Source organism: Scomber japonicus, chromosome 9 (genome assembly GCF_027409825.1).
Source record: "Scomber japonicus isolate fScoJap1 chromosome 9, fScoJap1.pri, whole genome shotgun sequence".
Taxonomy (NCBI): Eukaryota; Metazoa; Chordata; class Actinopteri; order Scombriformes; family Scombridae; genus Scomber; species Scomber japonicus.
In genome coordinates, this window is record NC_070586.1 from 39,790,746 (window position 1) to 39,803,207 (window position 12,462).

Sequence of the window (12,462 nt, forward strand, 5' to 3'; positions counted from 1 at the left end):
GTTCACAGTCAACATTTCTAATGAAAGCAAGCATGTTGAAAGTAAATTAAAATGGTTTTAGTTGTGAGGAAGGTATTCGCCTTCAGTATAATGTACATAAAATTTATTCTACTGTAAATATTCCGCTTTCCCACTAAACAATTGTCAGTTTTATATTACATTTTATTAAATATTTTTAGACCCACCTTGTGTATGTCACATTCACATTTGTGATCAAATTGTAATGCATTATATAGTTTTAAAATAAAATTGTTTACCAACTGCATAACTGCCATAAGTAACAGGATAAGGCCATGACCAAATTGAGTCAGAGACTGCAGCTGACCAAGCACTCCCACGCTCTATAAAAGAGGCAGCCCTGGACTTCCCCTTGAACTGGTAGACACCCAACACAGGTGAGTGCATTGACTATGATCTCAGTTTTAAATCCTTTTGATCAGTCAGTAGAGTTAAAGTAATTACAGAAGTATTTTGTCCATATTTCTTTGTCTGATTTATCTTTGTTTCAGGCGACATTCACATGGAATTTCATGGCATATCAACATTATTTCAAAACAATTGGAATGTTTGAATTTGAAATACTCACACAATTAGTTATATCCAGTACATACCCTGTCTCAACACATACTGTATACTAAGTGACCATTAAGAGCAGCACTATTTCTCTGGTTGTGGAAGTCAGTTTTGAAAATTGATAATTGAACTGAGTACAGCTGGCACTGAGGCGCTGAGTGAATAAGTTTTACTAGCTTCACACTTGACTGCTCTTAAACTGACATTCTGCAAGTAAGATTTAAAATGAGAAAAACAAACTGAAAAATATTGTACTGATGTTCCACCACCTTTTTTTATAGCATCTTGACACTCCATCAAATACTGTACCAGTCATCTTTTTTTGGAGCCAGTTGAGGTAAAGCATGTCAAATCTCCAACGTCAGATGGATACAAGATTTACATTTCTGCATTATGCTGATATTTCTGTGATCTTTTCAGTCTCCACTAAAGTGCCACCATGAGCACAGACGCAGAGATGGAGTGCTATGGCCCGGCGGCCATCTACCTCCGGAAGCCAGAGAAGGAAAGGATTGAGGCTCAAGCCGCTCCTTTTGATGCCAAAACTTCCTTCTTTGTGGTGCATAAGGAAGAAATGTATGTCAAGGGTAAACTTGTGAAGAGAGAAGGTGGCAAAGCCACCATTGAGACTCTGGATGGAAAAGAGGTAGGTGTATTTCCAATGAAGACACGTTTCTATGTGGGTGTTTTGTAGTGGCTTTAAGTTCATACTAACACAGTGGTTGACAAGGACATCCATCTGATGAACTCTAAATTTGAAAAAGAAATCTTAGGAAAACCACCTTTACTGTTTCTCTTTTTCCAGACACTTACTGTAAAAGAAGATGAAATCTTTCCCAGGAACCCTCCAAAGTATGATAAAATTGAGGACATGGTCATGATGACCCACCTCAACGAGCCTACTGTGTTGTATAACCTCAAAGAGCGTTTTGCATCATGGATGATCTACGTAAGTTTCCACTTAACTAATGCAATGAGTATTTATATCTGAGAATTTAAATGTTAATACTGTGTTTATTTTCTATTTGTTCTATTACAGACCTATTCTGGGCTGTTTTGTGTTGTTGTGAATCCCTACAAGTGGCTTCCTGTGTATGATGCTATAGTTGTTGGCGGATACAGAGGCAAGAAGAGGATTGAGGCACCACCTCACATCTTCTCCATCTCTGATAATGCCTATCAGTTCATGCACACAGGTAAAATTAAAGTTAGCAGTGTTAAGTCATGTAGAATTAAGCTTACACATAAGCTTATTGAGGGAATTACAAAAAAGAAATTCATGTGAAATGTCTGTTTTTTATTTCAGATCGTGAAAACCAGTCTATCCTGATCACGTAAGTATAGCAGAAACTGTAATGCTAAATCATATTATGATAATAAAGCAGAATCTTGACATTAGTCTCTTATATCCCAGTGGAGAATCCGGTGCAGGAAAGACTGTCAACACCAAACGTGTCATCCAGTACTTTGCAACAATTGCAGCTATTGGAAGCAAGAAGGCTGAGCCAACTCCTGGAAAGATGCAGGTTGGTTGTTTAATATAAAATTGTTTGTCAGAGGAAAGTTAATGTGAATGTTTAGCCCATGTAACTCAAATCCTCTCTTGCAGGGCTCCCTTGAGGACCAAATTGTTGCAGCCAACCCTCTGCTGGAGTCCTATGGTAATGCCAAGACTGTGAGGAATGACAACTCCTCTCGTTTTGTAAGTAATCCAGGGAACAACTCAAGACATATTGTTACAAAATTCCAAAAGCTGATGTTATCAATGATCTGGCTCCCTAGGGTAAATTCATCAGAATCCACTTTGGCTCTTCTGGGAAGCTGGCTTCAGCTGATATTGAAACTTGTAAGTTTCAACCATGATGTGAATCAAGATTCATCTGGAGTGTCATATATCTTTGATAAAGTAACAGTTTTAAACTGAAATAGAGTCATCACACAGTCTCTGGTTAAATTTATTTTTCTTAGATCTGCTGGAGAAGTCCCGTGTAACCTTCCAGTTGTCTGCTGAAAGGAGCTACCACATCTTCTATCAGCTGATGACTGGCCACCAACCTCAGCTCCTGGGTATGTGACTTTGAAAATTTGACACTGAAACTTAAATAATGCCAGAGACAAAACCAAGCAATGATGTGTATTTTTACTGTGCGCCTATAGAGGCTCTTCTGATCACCACCAATCCCTATGACTACCCAATGGTCAGTCAGGGTGAAATCACTGTGAAGAGCATTGATGATGTGGAGGAGTTCATTGCAACAGATGTAAGAAAACATTTTAGTTAAGTATATCTTGCATGCTTAATGCAACCGGGAAGTTTTTTTTAAATACCAATAACTTTTCCTCATGTACAATGTAGACTGCTATTGACATTTTGGGCTTCAATGCTGAGGAGAAGCAGGGCATCTACAAGCTGACTGGTGCTGTGATGCATCATGGCAACATGAAATTCAAGCAGAAGCAGCGCGAGGAGCAGGCTGAACCTGATGGCACTGAGGGTAACTCGGATGATGATATCTTATAGAAAATCTACCATTGATTAATAACATATATTTGTAAACATATCCCAGTTCACAGATGGCTAACAGTTTGTTTTTCCATCAGTGGCTGATAAAATCGCCTACCTCCTGGGCCTGAACTCAGCGGATATGTTGAAAGCTCTGTGCTACCCAAGAGTCAAGGTCGGAAATGAGATGGTAACCAAAGGTCAGACTGTGCCACAGGTAAGATAAAGAAAGTTCAATATTTGAACAAATAAAATGGCAATATCTCCATTTTAACAAGAAAATATGATTGTGATGATTCTAAAATCTTTATTTCTAGGTCAACAATGCTGTCAGTGCTCTGTGCAAGTCTATCTATGAGAAAATGTTCTTGTGGATGGTCATCCGTATCAATGAGATGCTGGACACAAAGCAGGCAAGACAGTTCTTCATTGGAGTGTTGGATATCGCAGGATTTGAGATCTTTGATGTGAGTGATCTGAAGAATATTTGAGTTTTCATCATGTCAACAATGTTTATCTATGACTCATTATCACCATGTCACCATAATTACAGTTCAACAGCCTGGAGCAACTCTGCATCAACTTCACCAATGAGAAACTGCAACAGTTCTTTAACCACCACATGTTTGTCCTGGAGCAAGAGGAGTACAAGAAAGAAGGCATTGTCTGGGAGTTCATTGACTTTGGTATGGACTTGGCTGCCTGCATTGAGCTTATTGAGAAGGTCAGTAGTCAATCAAATCAAAGTGATTTTTTAAATCATGTTTGCTTCCACTGTTAAACCTTTGATGTGATTTTTTTTCTCAGCCAATGGGCATCTTCTCCATCCTTGAAGAGGAGTGCATGTTCCCCAAGGCCTCAGACACTTCTTTCAAGAACAAGTTGCATGATCAGCATCTTGGCAAGACCAAGGCTTTTGAGAAGCCAAAGCCTAAAAAGGGTGTGCCTGAGGCTCACTTCTCCCTGGTTCACTATGCTGGTACAGTTGACTACAATATCCAAGGCTGGTTGGACAAGAACAAGGACCCCCTGAATGACTCAGTTATCCAGCTCTACCAGAAGGCCTCCAACAAACTTCTGTGCTTCCTGTATGCAAAACATGGTGGAGAAGGTGCGAAATAAGATTGAGTAGAGGGATCAGAAACTCTGAGTAACAGTACAGCTGATATGTTCTATCAAAAGCACGTTACATTTTTTTAACCACAATTTTAAAAACTATTTTCTATTACTGCCTGTACAAGAAAGTGATCAACAATGATGATATTTACATTAGCTATTAGCAGCTTAATCAGTCGCAATTTATGATGTTGTACGACATTCACTATGTTTGTAGTGAGGAGTAAGAAACCATGTGTCTGGTACACTTGGTTCAGGCCTTGAATATAGTTGCTGACTATTCTGTATTAATATATACATGCATGTATAATCACGCACATGCATGTATAATCACGCACAATTAATTGACAAAGAGAAAACTTTAAGAAAAGTTACTTATTCAGTGCCATTAATTAAATTTAATGTTTGTGAAAACAGAACCTGCTGCTGGTGGTGGTGGCAAGGGTGGAAAGAAGAAGAAGGGTGGTTCCTTCCAGACTGTGTCTGCTCTTTTCAGGGTATGTATTGTTTCATACGTTAAACTATTAAAACCATAATTTTGAAATACTGTTGACCATTTTTCTTATGTTGCTGATCCACAGGAGAACTTGGGCAAGCTGATGACCAACTTGAGGAGCACTCACCCTCATTTTGTCCGTTGCCTCATTCCTAATGAATCAAAGACCCCAGGTAAGAAGCACCTGGCCTAATCTTGCACACTGAATGTGACACATTAATGAAAAAAACATTTTGAATATGATATTGGAACTTTCAGGTCTTATGGAGAACTTCTTGGTCATCCATCAGCTGAGGTGTAATGGTGTGCTGGAAGGCATCAGAATCTGCAGAAAGGGCTTCCCCAGCAGAATCCTCTATGGTGACTTCAAGCAAAGGTGATATAATTTAATATAAGCAAATCTAGTTGATTTCAGTTGAGTTAAAAACAGTTCGCCAAGGTGTGGGGTCACTGTAAGTAACAATACAATATTTTCCTGTAGATACAAAGTATTGAATGCCAGCGTCATCCCTGAGGGACAGTTCATTGACAACAAGAAAGCTAGTGAGAAGCTGCTAGGCTCTATTGACGTGGATCACACTCAATACATGTTTGGACACACAAAGGTTAATCTCTATGAACAGTGTCAAGATATGGTATGTACATACATCCCTTTGTATCAGTGAATGCTGATTACTGAGTCCCTTCAAACAACCACACAGGTGTTCTTTAAAGCTGGTCTGCTGGGTGCTCTGGAGGAGATGAGAGATGAAAAACTGGCTGCTCTGGTGACCATGACTCAAGCTCTCAGCAGAGGATATCTCATGAGGAAAGAGTTTGTAAAGATGATGGAGAGGAGGTAGGATTATCATACAGTAGACTGAACTGTTTTATTCATAACAGCTGTTTTTGTTGTTTGTAATGAAATAACATTACAGAAAAGTTACATTTAATTCGTATTAATTTTCCAGGGAAGCTATTTTCTCCATTCAGTACAATATCCGTTCATTCATGAATGTGAAAAACTGGCCATGGATGAATCTGTACTTCAAGATCAAGCCTCTTCTGAAGAGTGCTGAGACTGAGAAGGAGCTGTCTGCGATGAAGGAGAACTATGAGAAGATGCAGACAGACCTGGCTACTGCCCTAGCCAAGAAGAAGGAGCTGGAGGAGAAGATGGTTTCCCTGCTGCAGGAAAAGAATGACCTGCAATTGCAAGTGGCTTCGGTAAGTAGGATATGAAAGTAAGAGTGACTCTGCCATATCCACACTCCATTAATTGAATATTGTAGTTAACATTTTTATTAACCCTTAAACTATTCATGTACATGTAGAGAATACATTGCCCATTAATTTACTGTATGTTAAAATATACTGTAGGAAGTTGAGAACCTCTCAGATGCTGAGGAAAGGTGTGAAGGCCTGATTAAGAGCAAGATCCAACTTGAGGCCAAACTCAAAGAGACAACTGAGAGACTGGAAGATGAAGAGGAAATCAATGCTGAGCTGACTGGCAAGAAGAGGAAGCTGGAGGATGAATGCTCTGAGCTGAAGAAAGATATTGATGACTTGGAGCTCACCTTGGCTAAAGTGGAGAAGGAGAAACATGCCACAGAAAACAAGGTTGGAATCATTTTAATCCTGTATTTATTTATTTTTAAAGGCAGTGTATTTGATGTTAGCTTTCAAACATATGGGTATAAAGTGATGGAAATAATGCACCTTTCCCAACATTTTCAGGTGAAAAACCTGACAGAGGAGATGGCATCTCAAGATGAGTCTCTTGCCAAGTTGACCAAGGAGAAGAAAGCCCTCCAAGAGGCTCACCAACAAACACTGGATGATCTCCAGGCAGAGGAAGACAAAGTCAACACTCTGACCAAGGCCAAGACTAAGCTGGAACAACAAGTGGACGATGTGAGGAAACATTGTTTTTGATAACATATCTGTATTGTTAATTTGTGTGTGAGAATCGACATTCCGTGATAACAACTCAAAACATTATTTAATATGAACGTTATAATATCATCTCAAAAGCTTGAGGGATCACTGGAGCAAGAGAAGAAGCTCCGTATGGACCTTGAGAGAGCCAAGAGGAAGCTTGAGGGAGATCTGAAACTGTCCCAGGAATCCATAATGGATCTGGAGAATGACAAACAGCAATCTGAGGAGAAAATCAAGAAGTACGTTTTCTGTTTTTATGTTTAATCCTTACATTGATTAATTGCCATAATTCAATACAACAGCAATACCTTTTTCCTATTCCAGGAAGGAGTTTGAGACCAGCCAGTTGCTCAGCAAGATTGAGGATGAACAGTCTCTTGGTGCTCAGCTTCAGAAGAAGATCAAGGAGCTCCAGGTTAGTATTTGAAATGAATGTTATACTCATATGAATGTTATACTCTGTGACTGAAAAACCACTGCTCACAGTGTGTTCAGTTAACAAGCTGTCTTTATATTGGGATCATCCAACCTAGGCACGTGTTGAGGAGCTGGAAGAAGAAATTGAGGCTGAACGGGCTGCTCGGGCAAAGGTGGAGAAGCAGAGGGCTGACCTCTCCAGGGAACTTGAGGAGATCAGTGAGAGGCTTGAGGAAGCTGGTGGAGCAACAGCTGCTCAGATTGAGATGAACAAGAAGCGTGAGGCCGAGTTCCAGAAGTTGCGCCGTGATCTTGAAGAGTCAACCCTCCAGCATGAAGCTACCGCAGCAGCTCTCCGCAAGAAGCAGGCCGACAGTGTCGCAGAGCTGGGAGAGCAGATTGATAACCTCCAGCGTGTCAAGCAGAAGCTGGAGAAGGAGAAGAGCGAGTACAAGATGGAGATTGATGATCTCTCCAGCAACATGGAGGCTGTAGCTAAATCCAAAGTAAGTTTATAACTGAAATATTGGCTGTTATTATGGTTATAAATATGGATTTTCTACGATAATTATGAAGTAGTCTCCAACTTAGACAAATGCAAAACACTTGCTTTGTTCATGTTAATATTTCTAAATACATCATGTTTTGTTTTCATAGGGTAACTTGGAAAAAATGTGCAGAACTGTTGAGGACCAGCTGAGTGAGCTTAAGGCCAAAAATGATGAGAATGTGCGCCAGCTGAATGACATTAATGCACAGAGGGCAAGACTGCAGACAGAGAATGGTGAGTCACATGTGATCAAAACTAGTAATAAAAACCACATATGATCATTTTCATTAATGACTCATTAACATTTTGTCATTCAGGTGAGTTTTCTCGCCAGCTTGAGGAGAAAGATGCTCTTGTTTCCCAGCTGACCAGGGGCAAACAGGCTTACACTCAACAGATTGAGGAGTTGAAGAGACATGTTGAGGAGGAAGTGAAGGTATAAAGCACTTTTATCTCCTATTATTCGATTTTAATAGCCTACTGGTGGAACTGGGTACTCCATAGGGACACAATAGAGAGTAAATTGAAGTTAATTTATACATTTGTTTTACCTAAAATTTGCCTCATTATATTAACTTGTTTTCAACTTCATTTCTGTTTGGCCAAGTAATAACTACTGAGAAAATGCTTTGTTAAAGGGTTAGATATTGCAAAGACAGACATAGGACAGTTAAAGGGGTTGAATGATAGTTGTAGGTAAAAAATATTGTCAGAAAGTCAATTCTTTTAGTGAAATACACAATGATAAATGTTTTATTTTAAAGAACCCATGTCTATGGTACTTCAATAATACTTACATATTTCTGTGATACATCTGGGTCAGTAAAATATGTGTTCCATTTCATCAGGCCAAGAATGCCCTGGCCCATGGTGTTCAATCAGCCCGCCATGACTGTGATCTGCTCAGAGAGCAGTTTGAGGAGGAGCAAGAGGCTAAAGCTGAGCTGCAACGAGGAATGTCCAAGGCAAACAGTGAAGTGGCTCAGTGGAGAACCAAATATGAGACTGATGCTATCCAGCGCACTGAGGAGCTGGAGGAGTCCAAGTAAGTCATTTTAAATTAGTCTTCCAATCAATTGCTTGCTTCTCCAGAAAACATTCCACATATTTTACTATCAACAAACAAATTCTTCACTACAGGAAAAAGCTTGCCCAGCGTCTGCAGGATGCTGAGGAGTCCATTGAGGCTGTGAACTCAAAGTGCGCCTCTCTGGAGAAGACCAAGCAGAGGTTACAGGGTGAGGTGGAGGACCTCATGATTGATGTAGAAAGAGCTAATTCTCTGGCTGCCAACCTTGACAAGAAGCAGAGGAACTTTGATAAGGTAACAGGAACTCAAAACCACACTGGTTTGAATGAAATACAAAATGATCTTGGTAATTAATCATTGTTATTAATCTTTATAATTCTAGGTCCTTTCAGAATGGAAACAGAAATATGAGGAGGGCCAGGCAGAGCTGGAAGGAGCCCAGAAGGAGGCTCGCTCTCTCAGCACTGAACTGTTCAAGATGAAGAACTCTTATGAGGAGGCTCTGGATCATCTGGAGACCATGAAGAGAGAGAACAAGAACCTGCAGCGTAAGTCAATCCCACAATATTTAAAGTAATATTAATTCATCATTGTAGTGATTATACAGCTTCTTCCTTGACTTCTGTAGCTGTAGGTCATGACATTTTGTGGTGGAAAAATGTGGTTTCTACATAAAATGTAGATACTTAATTGCACTGAATTTTGGCTTTTAATATGCTACAGAGGAGATCTCAGACCTGACTGAACAGATTGGTGAGACTGGAAAGAGCATCCATGAGCTAGAGAAATCCAAGAAGACAATAGAGACTGAGAAAACTGAAATTCAGTCAGCCCTGGAGGAAGCAGAGGTACAATACAAAAAGACCGCTTCATTAAATTGCATGTATTAATTAGATTTTTTTTTCTTGATTTTTTTGAGAAAATAACCTTTAAGTGTATGTTCAACTTTTTCTTTTAAGGGTACACTGGAGCATGAGGAAGCCAAAATTCTCCGTGTTCAGCTTGAACTTAACCAGATCAAAGGTGAAGTAGACAGGAAGCTGGCAGAAAAGGACGAGGAGATGGAGCAGATCAAGAGGAACAGCCAGAGGGTGACTGACTCCATGCAGAGCACTCTGGATGCTGAGGTCAGGAGCAGGAATGATGCCCTGAGAGTCAAGAAGAAGATGGAGGGAGATCTGAATGAGATGGAGATTCAGCTGAGTCATGCTAATAGGCAGGCTGCTGAGTCTCAGAAACAACTGAGGAACGTCCAGGGACAGCTCAAGGTGAGCTTTGTCTGATCAATGAATAAACAAATCTTACAGAGCAAAGAAAGTTAAGTCTTTACCCTTGCACGTGTTATCAGGATGCCCAACTGCACCTTGATGATGCTGTCAGAGGACAGGAAGACATGAAGGAGCAGGTTGCCATGGTGGAGCGCAGAAATGGCCTAATGTTGGCTGAGATTGAGGAGCTCAGATCCGCTCTTGAGCAGACAGAGAGGGGACGCAAAGTGGCTGAGCAGGAGTTGGTTGATGCTAGTGAGCGTGTTGGACTGCTTCACTCTCAGGTTTATATTCAATAATTAACAAGAAAATGCCTTTATACAGAATGAATATAGTATACATACCAGCTTTCGTATACATAACATACAATTAAAAGTGATTTTTTTTTAAATTTTCAGAACACCAGCCTGTTGAACACCAAGAAGAAGCTGGAGTCTGACCTTGTACAGGTTCAGGGTGAAGTGGACGATGCAATTCAGGAATCAAGAAATGCTGAGGAGAAAGCCAAAAAGGCTATCACTGATGTGAGTTTACATAGTCTTCTTTATTCTAAAATTCAACTTCACTTCACAAAACACTTGTTTATGCATGATGCCCATCATTTCAGGCTGCCATGATGGCTGAGGAGCTAAAGAAGGAGCAAGACACCAGTGCCCACCTGGAGAGGATGAAGAAGAATCTGGAGGTCACAGTCAAAGACCTGCAGCACCGTCTGGATGAGGCTGAGAACCTGGCCATGAAGGGTGGCAAGAAGCAGCTCCAGAAACTGGAGTCAAGGGTATGCTCTCAATACATCTGCTTCATGGTGTTAATCACACTTTCACACTTTTAATATATGGAATTAATTCACTTTTCTCACTGCAACAATTCCTCTACAAGGCTTTGATATACTATGCATCATCACATTACAGGTTCGTGAACTGGAAACTGAGGTTGAAGCTGAGCAAAGACGTGGAGCTGATGCTGTTAAGGGAGTCCGCAAATATGAGAGGAGAGTGAAGGAGCTGACCTACCAGGTAAATTCGGATTTAACTAAAAACTATCACGATTTCTTGGTTTTGAAAATGTCTCTCTATATAGTGCAGTAACATTGCTTCTTTTGTATAGACTGAGGAGGACAAGAAGAATGTGCACAGACTTCAGGATCTGGTGGATAAGCTGCAGCTCAAAGTCAAGGCTTACAAGAGACAGGCAGAGGAGGCTGTGAGTCAAATGTGTTGTAATTTGTTATACAAAAATGTTGCACAAATCAAAAATGACAGAAAGAAAACATACTAATAGGATGTAAAATTAAAAAATACAACATACTTCAACTCCAAACCTTTGCAGGAGGAGCAGGCCAATACTCACTTGTCCAGGTTCAGGAAGGTCCAGCATGAGATGGAGGAAGCTCAGGAGCGTGCTGACATCGCTGAATCCCAGGTCAACAAGCTGAGAGCTAAAAGCCGTGATCATGGAAAGGTAACCATGTGATAATATTTTACAAATATTATAATTTACTTTTTATTTTAAGAATAGATACTGAATCATCTTTCTTGTTTTCTTTCTAGGCTGAACATGCTGAATAAGAGACGTCCTTTTCGAGACTGGACAAAGTTCATAAAATATGACTAGCTGTTTCATTGTCTTCTTACACTGTGTTTATTCAATAAACATTTTCCTCAAAATATAACAATATTTATTCTCTAGTTTCTCTCACTAAGGACATTTTTGGCTTTTCATTTTTGATTTTCTTGATCATTTAGGCATATGTTTATGCATATGGTATCAAATTCTCCAAGGATACTCTTTTTAATTTATTTTTTATTTCAAACAATCACTTATAATAGTTCTATGCTACACTATAAAGACATAACTGTTCCTTTAAGACTCTTAAGGACAAAAATTACCCCATTAAAACTACATTTTTGACCTCCCTGCCAAAATATGATACTTCATGCATTCCTGTGTCATTTTCGAGGAAGGGGTTCAAAATTGTAGTTTGCTGTATTTTCCCTATGGGAGAATACAATAAATACAGTGTTACACAGTCCTACTCGTCCTGTATTATGAAACACAGCAGACCATTGAAAAATGTGGTTGCATCCAAAATGACCTGGTTGTGTTGGTATGAGTAGGTAGCTGTAATTAAACCACTTCTTAAAAAGCCTACTCTTGTTTCAGAGGTTCTAGCCAACTATAGACCTATATCTATATCTAACCTCTCCTTTCTCTCTAAGATCCTTGAGAAAGCAGTCGCCAATCAGCCGTGTAACTTTCTACATAGTAATAGCTTATTTGAAGATTTTCACTTTTAACTTCATCAGACAATGGACTTCTCTCAGTCCTCGTCCTGTTAGATCTTAGTGCTGCCTTTGACATTAATGATCATCAAATCCTGTTACAGAGATTTGAACATTTAATTGGCATTAAAATGGTTTAAATCGTATTTATCTGATAGATTTTAGTTTGTAAATGTTAACCACTTAACGCACGCTGTTCCTCCTACGGGACGGGACGGATGTTAGGAGGTAGCCACAAGTTCTTCTGAATGTTTTAAACACCAACCCTTAAACATATATATTCATGCCGTACATCGTTGGAAAG

General features: G+C 39.7%; 1 protein-coding gene across 1 annotated transcript; it reads left to right on the forward strand.

The window, feature by feature from the left end:
• The first annotated feature begins 1,012 nt into the window (after window positions 1–1,012).
• On the forward strand, window positions 1,013–11,485 carry LOC128364333 (myosin heavy chain, fast skeletal muscle-like). The gene is made up of 39 exons (XM_053324872.1): window positions 1,013–1,219; window positions 1,379–1,522; window positions 1,613–1,769; window positions 1,880–1,907; window positions 1,988–2,099; window positions 2,183–2,275; window positions 2,356–2,419; window positions 2,542–2,640; window positions 2,731–2,834; window positions 2,930–3,068; window positions 3,175–3,293; window positions 3,394–3,543; window positions 3,630–3,800; window positions 3,884–4,187; window positions 4,610–4,689; window positions 4,774–4,861; window positions 4,947–5,064; window positions 5,170–5,293; window positions 5,390–5,526; window positions 5,639–5,894; window positions 6,048–6,290; window positions 6,408–6,584; window positions 6,705–6,850; window positions 6,936–7,026; window positions 7,145–7,534; window positions 7,686–7,812; window positions 7,896–8,014; window positions 8,427–8,623; window positions 8,719–8,902; window positions 8,991–9,156; window positions 9,332–9,456; window positions 9,568–9,876; window positions 9,957–10,160; window positions 10,275–10,400; window positions 10,484–10,654; window positions 10,788–10,892; window positions 10,984–11,079; window positions 11,206–11,337; window positions 11,427–11,485. The coding sequence occupies exons 1-39, from the start codon at window positions 1,013–1,015 to the stop codon at window positions 11,442–11,444; spliced, it is 5,820 nt and encodes a 1,939-aa protein (XP_053180847.1). The 3' UTR covers window positions 11,445–11,485.
• Window positions 11,486–12,462: the final 977 nt, after the last annotated feature.